Below are 15,759 nucleotides of genomic sequence, written 5' to 3'. Positions count from 1 at the left end.
GTCGGTTGAGCGTCCGACTTCAGCCAGGTCATGATCTCGCGGTCCGTGAGTTCGAGCCCCGCGTCAGGCTCTGGGCTGATGGCTCAGAGCCTGGAGCCTGTTTCCGATTCTGTGTCTCCCTCTCTCTCTGCCCCTTCCCCGTTCATGCTCTGTCTCTCTCTGTCCCAAAAATAAAAATAAAAAACGTTGAAAAAAAATTTAAAAAAAAATAACAGGGAAGTTTACAGCAATCCAGGCCTTCCTACAGAAGGAAGAAAGGTCATAGATACACAACTAACCTTACACCTTAAAAAGCTGGAAAAAGAATAGCAAATAAAACCCCAAACCAGAAGAAGACAGGAAATAATAAAGATTAGAGCAGAAATCAATGCTACCAAAACCAAAAAAAAAAAAAAAATGATAGAACATATCAATGAAACCAGGAGCTGGTTCTTTCAAAGAATTAACAAAATTGATAAACCCCTAGCCAGTATGATCAGAAAGAAAAAGGAAAGGACCCTAATAAATAAAAAGCAAGATTTAAAGAGGAGAGATCACAGCCAACACAGCAGAAATACAAACAATAACAAGAGAATATTATGAGCAATTATACGCCAATAAAATGGACAATCTGGAAGAAATGGACAAATTCCTAGAAACATATACACTACCAAAACTGAAACAGGAAGAAATAGAAAATTTGAACAGACCCATAACCAGTAAGGAAATCAAATTAGTAATCAAAAATCTGCCAAAAAACAAGAGTCCAGGGCCAGACGGCTTTCCAGGGGAATTCTACCAAACATTTAAAGAAGAGTTAACACCTATTCCCTTGAAGCTGTTCCAAAAAATAGAAATGAAAGGAAAACTTCAAAACTCTTTCTATGAAGCCAGCATTACCTTGATTCCAAAACCAGACAAAGACCTCACTAAAAAGGAGAACTATAGACTAATTTTCCTGATGAACATGGATGCAAAAACCCTCAACAAGATACTAGCCAACTGCATTCAACAATACATTAAAAAAATTATTCACCACCACCAAGTGGAATTTATACCTGGGATGCAGGGCTGGTTCAATATCTGCAAAACAATTACTGTGATTCATCACATCAATAAAAGAAAGGACAGTGCTCACTTCGGCAGCACATATACTAAAATAAAAGAAAGGACAAGAACCACATTATCCTCTCAATAGATGCAGAAAAAGCATTTGACAAAATACAGCATCCTTTCTTGATACAAATCCTCAAGAAAGTAGGGATAGAAGGATCATACCTCGAGATCATAAAAGCCAAATATGGAAGACCCACTGCTAATACCATCCTCAATGGGGAAAAACTAAGAGCTTAAGGTCTCAGTTCCATAAGGTCAGGAACAAGACAGGGATGCCCACTCTCACCACTGTTATTCAACATAGTATTGGAAGCCTTAGCCTCAGCAATCAGACAACACAAAGAAATAAAAGGCATCCAAATCGGCCAGGAGGAGGTCAAACTTTCACTCTTCGCAGATGACATGATACTCAATATGAAAAACCCAAAAGATGTCACAAAAAAACTGCTAGAACTGATCCATTAATTCAGCAAAGTTTCAGGATATAAAATCAATGCACAAATCTGTTGCATTCCTATACACCATTAATGCAGCAACAGAAAGAGAAACCAAGGAATTGATCCCATTTACAATTGCACCAAAACCCACAAAATATCTAGGAATAAATCTAACCAAAGAGGTGAAAAATCTATACACTAAAAACTATAGAAAGCTTATGAAAGAAATTGAAGAACACACACACACACACACACACACACACACACACACACACAAGGAAAAATATTCCATGCTCCTGGATAGGAAGAACAAATATTGTTAAAATGTCAATACTACCCAAAGCAATCTACATATTCAATGCAATCCCTATCAAAATAACAGCAGCATTCTTCACAGAGCTAGTACAAACAATCCTAAAATTTGTATGGAACCAGAAAAGACCCTGAATAGCCAAAGAGATCTTGAAAAAGAAAACCAAAGCTGGAGGTGTCACAATCCCGGACTTCAAACTGTATTACAAAGCTGTAATCATCAAGACAGTATTGTACTGGCACAAAAACAGACACTCAGATCAATGGAACAGAATAGAGAACCCAGAAATGGACCCACAAACGTATGGCCAACTCATCTTTGACAAAGCAGGAAAGAATATCCAATGGAATAAAGACAGTCCCTTTAGCAAGTGGTGCTGGGAAAACTAGACAGAGACATGCAGAATAATGAACCTGGACCACTTTCTTACACCATACACAAAAATAAACTCAAAATGGATGAAAGACCTAAATGTAAGATAGGAATCCATCAAAATCCTCGAGGAGAAACCAGGCAAAAATCTCTTTGACCCTGGCTGTAGCAACTTCTTATTCAATATGTCTCCAGAGGCAAGGGGAACCAAAGCAAAAATGAACTACTAGGACTTCATCAAAATAAAAAGCTTCCACAAAGCCAAGGAAGCAATCAGCAAAACTAAAAGGCAACTTACAGAATGGGAGAAGATATTTGCAAAGGACATATCAGATAAAGAGTTAGTATCCAAAATCTATAGAGAAGTCATTAAACTCAACACCCAAAAAACAAACAATCCAGGGAAGAAATAGGCAAAAGACACGAATAGACACTTCTCCACAGAAGACATCCAGATGGCCAACCGACACATGAAAAAATGCTCAACATCACTCATCATCAGGGAAATACAAATCAAAAACACAATGAGATGCCACCTCACACCTGTCAGAATGGCTAACATTAACAAGTTAGGCAACAACAGATGTTGGGGAGGATGCGGAGAAAGAGGATCTCTTTTGCACTGCTGGTGGGAATGCAAGCTGGTGCAGACACTCTGGAAAACAGTATGGAGTTTCCTCAAAAAATTAAAAATAGAACCACCCTATGACCCAGCAATTGCACTACAAGGTATTTATCCAAGGGATACAGGTATGCTGTTTCGAAGGGGCACATACACCCCCATGTTTATAGCAGAAATATCAACAATAGCCAAGGTATGGAAAGAGCCCAAATATCCATCAATGTATGAATGGATAAAGAAGATGTGGTATGTATATGTGTGTGTGTGTATGTGTGGAGTATTACTTGGCAATCAAAAAGAATGAAATCTTGCCATTTGCAACTACGTGGATGGAACTAGAAGGTATTATGCTAAGAGAAATTAGTCAGAAAAGGACAAATATCATATGACTTCACTCATATGAGAACTTTAAGATACAAAACAGATGAACATAAGGGAAGGGAAGCAAAAATAATATAAAAACAGGGAGGAAGACAAAAGATAAGAGACTCTTAAATATAGAGAACAAACAGAGGGTTGCTGGAGGGGTTGTGTGTGGGGGGGGAGTGGGCTAAATGGGTAATGGGCTTAAGGAATCTACTCCTGAAATCATTGTTGCACCATGTGCTAACTAACTCGGATGTAAATTATAAAAAATAAATAAGTTATAGAAAGTAAAAAATAAAATAATAAAAACACTGAAATTTCTTACTACTGGGGAAGGGAGCCAGGGGAAAGGAAGGAGGAGAGGAAAGAAAAGAGGAAAGGTAAATAAATGGAACAGAGAAAATTCAAAGAGTCAAAAAAAAATAACAGAAAACAAGAAAATATAGCTACAAAGTAAATTATGTACCAAGAATATGTGCAAAAGCACTAGTAATCACAATAAATGAGAATATACTAAATTAAAAGAGACTATGATACTGGGTAAGAAGAAAATCAGCCACTTTTTATCACTAGAAATATAATTTAAACCAAATGACACAGAGAGGTTCAAATTAAGTGATAGAAAAAGATATTGCCAAATTCTAACAAAAAAGCTAGCAGAGAAAATATTAGAATCAGACAAAATAAAAAGACAAAAAAAGAAATAAAGCTGAAAATCACCGAATAGGAAGACTAGTCCATTTCATATTGATAAAAATCTGAACTAAATGACAGGTTTCCTGTAAGTCTCATTGGTTGGAACTATTTCCTATGTCCATAGCTGAACCAATCACATTGAGGAGAATGGAACTCCCAGGAGCAGTTAGACCCTTTGGGATTGGATCCCTGGAACCGGGAAGTGCCTGCCTTCTCTGAAACATGGCCCATGCCAAGTAAAATGTATACTGAGGAAAAAAAAATCAGTGTTTTAAGAGAAAGGCAGGCAATCGATAGCATTCAATACATCACCCTGAAGTTATCACAACACACAATTTATCCCTTCACAGCATTAATTACTACAAAGTGATTGATCACTATAAATGTAAAAATATAGTGTTTTATTTCTCTGTCTCCTTTTAATTGTCTATCTCCTCCATTAAAAAGTAAACTTTGGGAGGTTAGGGTTCTGGTCTATCCTGCTCTAGCATCCTACAAAAGACTCCAAATATAATAGGAGCTCAATACATGTTTGTTGATTGGCTGGCTGGCTGGCTGAATACTGGGATAGATTACTCTGAGGTAGATCCACCAGAGTAATAGAGTGAAAAAAAAAAAGCCAGAAAAGGAAAGCTTTAAAGTGGTATTAAATAGGGGCGCCTGGGTGGCGCAGTCGGTTAAGCGTCCGACTTCGGCCAGGTCACGATCTCGCGGTCCGTGAGTTCGAGCCCCGCGTCGGGCTCTGGGCTGATGGCTCAGAGCCTGGAGCCTGTTTCCGATTCTGTGTCTCCCTCTCTCTCTCTACCCCTCCCCCGTTCATGCTCTGTCTCTCTCTGTCCCAAAAATAAATAAACGTTGAAAAAAAATAAATAAATAAAGTGGTATTAAATACTGTTACAGAGTTAGAGAGGGAGACAGGGATTGCAAAAGACCACTGAATTGAATGGTCAGAAGGGATTTACCTTTGGAGAGCAGTTTCAGTATGATCATTACTAAATGTAAACCAGAACATAAGGAACAAAGGGCAAAATGGCTAATAAATATGTGATTACAGGAAGATTACCTTTGTCTTTGTCTTTTTTTTTTTCTGGTAGAAACAGAAAAGATAGTATCTCTGAGGATAGCAGAATTAAGGAAGGGGTTATTTTAGAAAGGCAAGAGTAAGTGTAACTGTTCACACACACACACACACACACACACACACACACACAAAGTAGTGAAAAGAGAAGAACATATTGAGTGTATAGGGGGAAAGGGAAATTATAAAAAAATTTCTAGAAGAAACTGAAACCTTAAGGAAGAACCTACTGTTCCCAGAGTAATGAAAGAATATGAAAGAGACACAGAACAAAATAAATGTGCTATCATCTCAACCTAACCTAGATTATTTGCTGATGACTCACTTCATGGCGGGAATTCACTAAATATTTGTTGAATGAATGAAAAGAACAAACACATGAATAGATGTGATGTTATACATGTTTTTTTTTCCTGTATCTTCTTACCATAAACATGATCCTTATTTTTTTAAGCTAAATCATTGAAGTGATACGGAATGAGACTCTACCAATCAAGAAATGCCCTTCTGTGGACATGTAAATAATAGAGTGGAAAAAAGTAGAGAAATAAAAATAAGGTAAATACCCTCATATATTCTACTGATACTGAAAACTCTAATGATGGAATTATGTGTATGTCAAAGTTATTCATTTTACTGAAAGCTACAGTAAGTAAAGGGAAATAATTTATGCAAAAGAAACATACGCTCAGTCAATAACCAGAAAATATGTATGTATCAATATTTGTCTAACTCTAGAAGAAAAACAAGATTAAGAAATAAAAAGCTTAATTCTCACTGTTTAAAATAACTGCTCAACCTGAAAATTAAATCCCAGATCTGATTTTCTAATCTGTTGAGCATTCTCTTTGTGAAATGTTCTACTTTTAATGGTTTTCACGTTCCAAATATGCTCCCAAACTTTATAAAGTACTATTTAAAATTCACTAGAAGTTATTTTTATATAAATCATATCCTACGCTGACTTCACAACATTCTCCTCAGTATCTAAACACCTCAGGATTTGATACTGACTTCAAAGGTCACAGAAACAGACTAACATTTACATATCCCTTGACAGACATTATTGAAAATACACCACGAGTATATACCAGACTTAGCTTCTATGTGCTAATTACTGCTGACTGTTACTATAATATTATTTAATTGTGCTTTCATTATGAGGTCTTTGTCAAAACAAAGGTATTAAAAAAACACCAAGGAATAAAAATGTTTTCTGGTTTCTTCCTTTTTTACATAGTAACTTAATAACTAAATACACAACTTACATTATTTCCTTCAATGATTTAATTATTACCTCCTATGCACAAAGCAGTTGAGTGACACAGTCATTTAGACTGCATGCTGGCAGAAACAACAAACAAGGAAGGGGGGGACCACTGTTGGAAGGAGGGTAGCACTTAGAAGGGTCAAATTATAGCAGTGACGATACATACAGCCTATTTCATAAAACGATTTTACACACAGTTGCTATAATAAATTATGTTGTGCAGCAAAGGCATAAGGAAAATAATTTGAACTGAATCAAGGAAATCAAATGGGAGTTCGAAGTCAAGTTAATTGTACAAATGAAGAAATGGCTTTGAGAGAGATTCTGGACAAAAGGACAGGATTTATCAGCCACCAATATGGCAAGTTGGAAAATACTGGTGGGGAAGGTAATGGTGTCCAACTAGCTGAATAGTCTATTTTGCTTCTTTAAAGGATCTGGAACGAGGTGGTGCCTTGGAGCTAACCACTGATCATCATCTGATCCCTTGCTGAGGAGCCGCTGGCCCCATCTGAGCAGATGTAGGAAAGGCAGGTATGACCATCAAGTCACGACACTGAATGTTTTCAGTCAACATACCAGAAGTTTTAGATTCTAACGAGAATTACCCTTTAAGCGCTCTTCTTACGAAGCTCTGCCTTCATTTCCCTGATTTCTGTTGCTCAGAATAATTTGGAATACCTCACAAACTCACATATATGTGTGGAGTATCTTTCGTTGTATAACAGGTGTATTTTTAGGTGAACATTTAAGCCAGTTTCATAACTTTGTATGGATATCTATTATTCATTATTCTATGGACATGATTTGTAATTTCATACATCTTTGGTTTGAAAAAACGGCAGTGACAGTGATTGCATTTTGCAAATCAGAACTTCTCTGCAAACTGCTGGCCTCCCTCCAGCACACATACTAGATGGCAAACCCCATGAGGCTAAGTGTCATGAGAGTTTTGACCCAAAGTTTTGACCACACCCCACCATACTCTTAAAACACACCAAAATCTCACCTTTTATATTTAATGGGTTTTTTTCACAATTTTCATATATGTAAGTATTTCTGTTCAGAAAACTTTAAAAATTATCTAGTATTACAAGCAAACAATTAGCAGTGACCAATAAGGTCTTGTGACTACCTTCTGACATTGTTCCTCCTTCATCTTTTGCAATTTCTTATTTTCTTCTTCCTTTAGAGAATCCTTGTAAGCCCAGCTTCTGGCCTGTGAATGTACAGGAAAAAAAAAACCATAGGAAAAAACATCACCACCACAATTTACTAGTCTCCCTACCATGGGACTGGTTCTAATAACTCAACCTCTGTACTAAGCATACACTAAGCTCTCCATACACACTTGCTTAATGAGTGATTTATGCATATCATCTGAAGATGTCCCTGGGGATATATAAAAAGAAGGCTAGTATAAGCATAATCATCCAGCACATTTTAAAGGATGATCTAAATGTTTGTTTAATTAAGCTTAAAAAAAATGTCCCCTCAGAGATAATCAACATGGTTTATTCTTCTAGTGATAAGGATTGAAACAGAGGAAAGTTAAATATGTTTTTCAAGGATATTCCAACTAACTGGCAACAATTCTAACTAGACTCTGGTAAGGAGAGAGCACAGAGATCCAACTGGACTCAGAATAAGCTAACCAAGAAAGAGGAGACTTTACATCGCTTACGGCAGTGTCAATGCATTAAACTGCCAGGCATTTTATTTCTATTATTTTATTTAACCTTTAAATTCTATGAAGTAGATATTATCCTCATGTTGTGAATAAGGAAATGGACTTGGATACGTGAAATAACTTGACAAGATCATGAGGCGAAGATGGATCTAAAACTCCTGTTTATCTGACGCTGAAGCCCCAAATCCACTGTTCTCATCCTTGCCTGGAATGTCCTTCCTTCAGCCCTTCGTACTGCTTTGCTGCTCAGCTAAAATGCTGCTGCATTCAACATACAGAGAACTCAAACAATGCCTCACACATGTAGATTCTGGAAGGTGGGCCTTGCCCAGCAAAGCTATATTCTTCTGTATGTGTGTGTGTGTATGTGTGTGTATGTATGTGTGTGTAACATATATATATATATATATATATATATATATATATATATTTTCCAAGTAGCTGATCAGTTAATATCAGAGATAAGCAATAGAGACAGTGACTTTAGAATCACTGACATGCCGGGGCGCCTGGGTGGCGCAGTCAGTTAAGCGTCCGACTTCAGCCAGGTCACGATCTCGCAGTCCGTGAGTTCGAGCCCCGCGTTGGGCTCTGGGCTGATGGCTCAGAGCCTGGAGCCTGCTCCCGATTCTGTGTCTCCCTCTCTCTCTGCGCCTCCCCCGTTCATGCTCTGTCTCTCTCTGTCCCAAAAATAAATAAACGTTGGAAAAAAAAAAAAAAAAAGAATCACTGACATGCCTACTGCTCATTAATGGTACCCTACTAAATAGCTTGTCAACTGGTGACTGATACCATAGAATTCCAGAGATGCATTTCTTTCCAAGTCGGTGCCTCCCTAAGCAGTACCTGAAGCTTATTTTTATTTCTGAGAAGAAAAACAAAGGCTGTTCAGGAACACAGGAGTCATTACTTCTGGCTGAATTAGAGTCTCAAGGGGCAGTCTTAGGAGGACCAGTACATGCAGTAAGGTGTCCTTCAGCCCCACTGACCCACCATGGCGGGGTTTCACACACTGGCAAAGTGACCATGCATTCTGGAATTTATGAGATTCCAAGTAGTTTGTCTGTTCATTTGTCATATGCTTTCTCTGCTCACAGTGATTTGTAGCCCACCCTCTGCGGGCAGCCTGATAAGCTAATACGTAGGAAATTCCACTGTTGTCATAAAACTACCAGCAGGCATCATGGCAGCAGACCACATATTTCAGGCCTAGTTCTTCACACTAATAATCCATAAAGCTTATGAAGGCTGGTTCCCGCCTTTTTCCTTACTATAATTTTTCTCAAGCACTTCTTAATTCATTCCCCCATTTATGTCACTGTAAAAACCCATATTCCATCAAATAATAGGCACTTGCCAGAAAGAGGGGAGGCTTTTGGAATGGGATCATCTACAGCACTACCAACCGGAATGTTGGAACTCCAGCTGTGTTCAGAAAGTCCTCACACATTCACACCCTGCTTCATGGGACAGACAAACATATCCTCGGATTTTCTCTTATCTAAGTCCTAAACACAGGAGGACTGTGATAAGACACTGAAAGCGGAGAGTGGTTCTCCGATGACCTCTTCGCTTTACACTAGAGAGAGCTAGTCTTTGCCACAAATACTCCATATACGACCTCAAAGAGGAAAATGGACCAGGGGACACAACTTCTGCTCAAGAGATGAGAACCTAAATTCTATTTGCATACCTTCCTTTTAAACTTAACCACTTAGGGACCCCTGGGTGGCTCAGTCAGTTGAGCATCTGATTTCCGCTCAGGTCATGATCTCACAGTTCACGGGTTCGAGCCCTGTGTCAGGCTCTGTGCTGACAGCTCGGAGCCTGGAGCCTGCTTCGGATTCTGTGTCTCCCTCTTTCTCTGACCCTCCCCTGCTCGCACTCTGTCTCTCAACAATGAATAAACGAAATGAATGAAAAAATTAAAAACAAAAAATGTAACCACTTAATTGGTCTTTTATCAGAATATGGGTGCTAGTTTTTGACTCAGAAGAAAAAAGGAGGGATTAGACACAAAATGTCATTTAAAAGGGCAGTCACATGGCACATCAACTATGAAGAGTTCAAAGTTACTTGCTATCTTAAGGCTTACCGAGGTAGGATTCCCAGGCAGGACAGGAAGTTTCTGTTCAAAAATAACAGGGAGGAAAAAAACCTTTGATCACTATTTTTCTCAGTTCTAAATCCCAGAAATTTCTGTCATTGTGTTCACGTACACTAAGTATTACTGTGCTGAAAACATTGTATTCACTATCACTAAGTATTAGTATAATACTAATACTAAATTTTTGTTATTCAATTAAAATACACGTTTTTACTTGCTTTACCCCAAAAGCTATGCTTATAATACGTCCAGTCAACAAGTAACATTTAAGCCTCTATGTGCAGGCACTGTCATAAGACATGATCTCTCAGACAGCAAGTCACTAATAGCCTAGTGTGGAAGGCTGATGCGAGGACTGAGGATTGAAACACAGCGTGATGGGTATTATGACAGAAGAAGCTAAAAAGGACATTTAATTAAACGGGATCAAGAACACCTCCTCAAAGTGGGTGACACTGAGTTGTGTTTTAAAGAGTGAATAGGAAACAGACTGAGCAGGGGAGGGGCAGTGTGTGAACAAAGGAAAAATAGCATTGCACTAGTTTGTTAAGGGTTGCCGTGAAGTACCACAGTCCAGGAGGCTTAAAAAACAGAAATTTATCGTCTCGCAGTTCTAGAGGCTTGGAGTCCAAAATCAAGGTATCTGTGCTGTTGGTTCCTGCTGAGGGCTGTGAGGAAAGGGTCTAGGCCTCTCTTCTTGGCGTGTAGATGGCCACCTTCTCCCTGTGTCTTCACATCATCTTCCCTCTATGCGTGTCCTGTCCCAAATTTCCCCTTTTTATAAAGACATCTTTCCTGTTGGATTACAGCCCCCTTCTAATGACCTCATTAGAGGTTGATTACCTCTATAAAGACCCCAATCTCCTAGAAAGATCACATTCTGAGGTAGTGAGGGTTAGGACTTCAACATATGAATTCTGAGATGGCCTGGGAGATCACAGATCAATCCCTGACAAACATTAAGTCCCCACTTCAAGACGGTGGAGTAAAAATGTTTCTGCACCATCCTTCTCTCAAAAATTATGCTAAATTTAGGGCACCTGGGTGGCTCAGTAGGTTAAGCGTCTGACTTCAGCTCAGGTCATCATGATCTCACGGTTTGTGAGTTCAAGCCCTGTGTCGGGCTCTGTGCTGACAGCTTAGAGCCTGGAACCTACTTCAGATTCTGTTTCTCCCTCTCTCTCTGCCCCCCTTCTCAAAAATAAACATTAAAAAATTTTTTTAATTATGCTAAACAGAAGAGAAAATGAAACAAGCTCTACATTCAGAAACCAAGAGACATCTGTATTCTCAGACAAAAATCTATGAAGACAAAGTAGATGAAGAAATGGTAAGTGACTAAGAGGAAAAGAACAAAACAGAAGGTGTTCTGGTAGGGATGTAGGATACCCACAAGAAGCCAATATTCTCCACAGAGCAACATGAGGGCTCAAGACATGCATGTAACAGCTATCAAGGATGACAGATGGATGATAGGAAAGTACCTAAGCCAGCTACCACCCTGAGAATTCAGGTGCTAATTCTCCCAACCCAGACAGTAAATCAGAAGTGTATTCTCTGGATAAACTAAATCGGACACACCTAGCACAGAAGGTCACAGTGGTTAAACCCAGGTTGAGAATGAAAGGCCTGTATAAAATGCTGTATACTAAGTGGTGAGCCTCTGGGCCCCCTTCTCTGAAGTCGTCTTCTGTTCCCTGCACGGTTCCTTCCGAGAGCTAGAAGGGGATATTGCATCCATGAAACAAAAACAGGTTGCTATTTTTTACGAAGCAACAGAGAAAAAAGAAGTTCTTGGAAAATAAAAAGATCTTCCCTCCCCTCACAAAAATGTGACCAGTAAAATATTTAGGAGATACTCAAGAAAATGTGTGAGAAAACAGAAAAAAATATACATGTATGTACACACACACACACACACACACACACACACACGTCTCCACCCCAGTTCCTGGAACATAGCTCCTCAAACTTTTGTGATTTCCTAAGCCATCAGGGCAGTAGGAGCATCTTTTGTTCGAATGAGGCTCACTGGGTGGGCTCCTGAATGGGAACTGGTCACCAGAAAGACTAAGCCACAATTAGAAGCTTGGAATTTCCAGACCCAACCATCCCCTCCAATCCTCCAGAGAGGGGAAAGGGGATGGATATGGAGTTAATAATTGATCTTGCCTGTGTGAAGAAGCCTTCACAAAATCCCAAAAGTACTTGAGGGTGGGGAATTTCCAGGTAAGTGAATACATTCACACTGCGAGGGTCACCATATCCCAACTCACAGGGACAGAAGCGCCTGCATTCAGGACACTCCCAGACCTTGCTCTAGGTATCTCTTCATCTTGCTGTTCATTTGTATCCTTTATCATATCCTCTAGTAAACTGGTAAATGTAAAAGCTTCCCCAAGTTCTGTGAGTCACTCTAGCAAATTAATGGAACCCAGGAGGGGGTCATGGGAACCCCCAACTTGTAGCCATATTAGACAGAAGTTGTGGGTAACCTGGGGACCTACTACTTGCAATTTGGCATCTTAAGGGGAAGGCAGGGTTGTGGGTCCCTTTACCTTGGGAACCTCCAGATAGACAGTGTCAGAACTGAATTAAATTGTAGGATCCCCAGCTGGTGTCACAGAATTACTCGGGGTAAAGCAAGTCCCCCCACATCTGCTGTCAGAAGTGTGCATGTGGTAGTCATGTGAGAAGAAAGGAGACACTCAGTGGGGAAAGGACTGGGTTTTTTTTTCTAACCCAATATGCCAAGAAGTAGAAAAAAATGTCAGAGATAAATTAAAGGAGAAAAAAAATTTTTTTTCACAAAAATGAAGATAAATCCAGGAGGCCTAGGATTTCAGTAAGAATTCCTTAGAGAAAATGAAGAGAAATAAATCAAAGAAATAACACAAGAAAATCACCTAGAACTAGAAATGAGTTTCCAGACTGAAAATGAATATTAATGACCCTCATACCAAGGCATATCATTATGAAATTACAGAATACCAGAAAAAAGAAGAAGATAACTAAAATATTTCCAGGGGAAGCAAGGAAAAGCCCTTATATATAAGGACTGAAATTCAGAGGGCCTTGGATTTCTCAAGAACAAATACTCAAAAGTAGAATAGAAAGGCCTTCAAAATTCTGAAGGAAAAGGATTCCCAATTTGGATTACTTACCAGCAAATTACAAGCTAAGTGTGTGGGCTGAATAAAGATACCTTCAGATATGCAATGACCTGACCATACATCTTCTCCTGGGAAGCTACTAAATAATATGCTCCATCAAAACAAGGAAATAAAACAAGAAAATAGAAGACAGGAGGCCTAGAAATCAGGGGACCCAACACAGGAAAGCAGTAAGAACAATTCCCCAGATGACTTTAAAACAATGATTCTCATCCTAGGCTGCACATTAGAATTACCGGGGGAGCTTTAAAAGCCCTGAAGCCCAGGCCACAATACAGCAGGATCTCTGGGGGTACGACCCAGGCGTCGGTGAATTTTAAAGTCCCCCAGATGATTCCGATGTGTAGAGGAGGTTGAGAACCATTCTGTGAAAGCAAAGTCCCAGAACAACCGCTGTGTAGGAGGCCAAATGAACCACCAGCCAGGTTAAGGCAGAAGAGGGATGTTTCCAGAAGGGAAAGAAATCCGAAACTGACAAGTTACCTGACAGACACAAAACGGAAAACTGTATGGAAATCTGCATCAGAGACACTTTGTGGAACGGTCACAAAATCTGAAGGAAGCCAGTCAAACGTTCAGAGGAAACCAAGCAAATGTTAAAGCAAAAATTTTAAGAAGTCCTAACAGAAAGAAACTGTGAAGTATACTAACTGGCTTGGCAGTGAGAAAAAAATTCATGTAGTCATTACAGTAAGAGAAAGCCTGAAATGCTGAATAATTAGGGGAATGGAGGGGAGGGGATAAATTAACAAGATCTGAACTTGGTTAGCCAAGCAACAGCCATACCTACGTTGAAAGGTACGTGGATCCACATAACAAAGAAACCGCTTAGGCGAGTGTGGTGGGAGGAATAACGGCCCCCCCAAAGATGCCCACTTCCCACTCCCTGGAAGCTGTGAACGTCACCTTATCTAGCAAAGGTGACTTTGCAGAAATTGAGGATTCTGAGATGGAAAAGGACCCTGGATGATCCGGGTGGAATCACAAGGGTCCCTGTAAGAGGAAGGCAAGAAAGCCAAAGAGCAGGAAGAAGGCGGCATGAGGAGGAGGGCAGAGGTTGGACGCAGCCACATGCCAGGGGGGTGAGAGTGCCCGCAGCCAAGGAGAGCTAGGAGAGGCAAGGGACAGGTTCCTCTCTAGAGTCTCCAGAAGAAGCCAGCCTTGCTGACACCTTGATTTTACCCCCTTCATACTCATTCCTGACTTCTGACCTCCAGATCTGTAAGACAATACATCTGTGCTGTGTTGAGCCACTAAGTCCTTAGCAATTTGTTACACCAGCGATGGAAAATTTTTTTATTGAGCCATAACTGACATGACATTATATTAGTTTCAGGTGTACAACATAATGATTCAACGTTCGTGTGTGCTGCAAAATGATCACGGCAATAAGTCTAGTTAGTATCCGTCACCACACGTAGTTACAAAAGTGTTTTTCTTGTGACGGACCTTTTAAGATCTCTCTTAGCAACTTCCAAATACGCAGTACGGTATTGTTAACTGTGGCCACAGGCTGTGCATTACATCGCCAGGCCTTATTTTATAAGCAATAGGAAATTAATACACAGAGGTTTTTTTTTTTAATTTTTTTTTTCAACGTTTATTTATTTTTGGGACAGAGAGAGACAGAGCATGAACGGGGGAGGGGCAGAGAGAGAGGGAGACACAGAATCGGAAACAGGCTCCAGGCTCTGAGCCATCAGCCCAGAGCCTGACGTGGGGCTCGAACTCAGGGACCGCGAGATCGTGACCTGGCTGAAGTCGGACGCTTAACTGACTGCGCCACCCAGGCGCCCCAATACACAGAGTTTAAAATACTGGGAGCGGGAGTGAGATTAAAGGAGTGCAAGGGACACAGGCCTTCAAGTGTTGGCTTTTTTTGAAAACACATGTGGCACGTGGATAAAAATTAAACCATCCGCACGAGGAGTTCCAAGCAGAAGTGAGAGGAAATGGCTGGAAAGGCACAAGCTACAGAGCAGCGCTCCACAGACATTAATGTGTGCACAAGTCGCCACAGACCGTGTTAAAATTCAGCTTCATATTCAGGACTGGAGTGGCGCCTGAGCTTCATCTACACCCTTCGAGGCTCCCGGGTGATGCCCATGCTACTGGTCCATGGACCCTACTTAGAGTAGCCAAGACCTAGATTCTACGTACAGAAAGGAGTCGTGAGGGAAGGGAGGAAGGCAGAGGGCAGAAAGGGCTCTGTGCTCAAGCTAAGGCATTCTGACTTTATCCTTGAAGACACAGGGAGCCACGGGCAGTGGAACAACCGGATGAGATGTTTCTAAACGACTATTCGCTGTAGAGGAGGTGGCAAGAGGCAACAAAGCAGACTGGAAACCATTTAGTGTACAACCAGAAATATTCAATGATTATGATTGAGGAAGGCGGCATATTTTCTGGCACTTCTCACAACGGTACAGAGAACTGTATCAACCCATGTGTAAGTAAACACTGTAAGTATCTTTGGTCTGAAGTTCTCTTACGTATCGCTTAAAGGAACATTCTTGTCGTCTTTTCCACTGATGTAATTA

The 15,759-nt window shown here is 40.1% G+C and overlaps 1 protein-coding gene across 3 annotated transcripts in view; it reads right to left on the bottom strand.

The window, feature by feature from the left end:
* Positions 1–15,759, bottom strand: part of EPSTI1 (epithelial stromal interaction 1) — a 98,893-nt gene that overhangs the window by 27,763 nt on the left and 55,371 nt on the right. Inside the window, exons 8-9 of one of the 3 annotated variants that reach the window (XM_047080184.1) lie at positions 10,035–10,067; positions 7,385–7,468 (exon numbers count right to left, since the gene is read on the bottom strand). The exons of 1 other annotated variant lie outside the window; for it this stretch is intronic. In XM_047080184.1, coding sequence (XP_046936140.1) covers positions 7,385–7,468; positions 10,035–10,067 — 117 coding nt within the window. The remainder of the gene's footprint in view (positions 1–7,384; positions 7,469–10,034; positions 10,068–15,759) is intronic. One more of the 3 variants, XM_047080192.1, reaches the window with a different exon arrangement.

Source organism: Lynx rufus, unplaced genomic scaffold (genome assembly GCF_022079265.1).
Source record: "Lynx rufus isolate CCGP_SWC_20201006 ecotype Redwood Valley unplaced genomic scaffold, mLynRuf1.p SCAF_1, whole genome shotgun sequence".
In the NCBI taxonomy this organism is placed as follows: Eukaryota; Metazoa; Chordata; class Mammalia; order Carnivora; family Felidae; genus Lynx; species Lynx rufus.
This window is presented reverse-complemented; position numbering and strand designations above follow the sequence as displayed.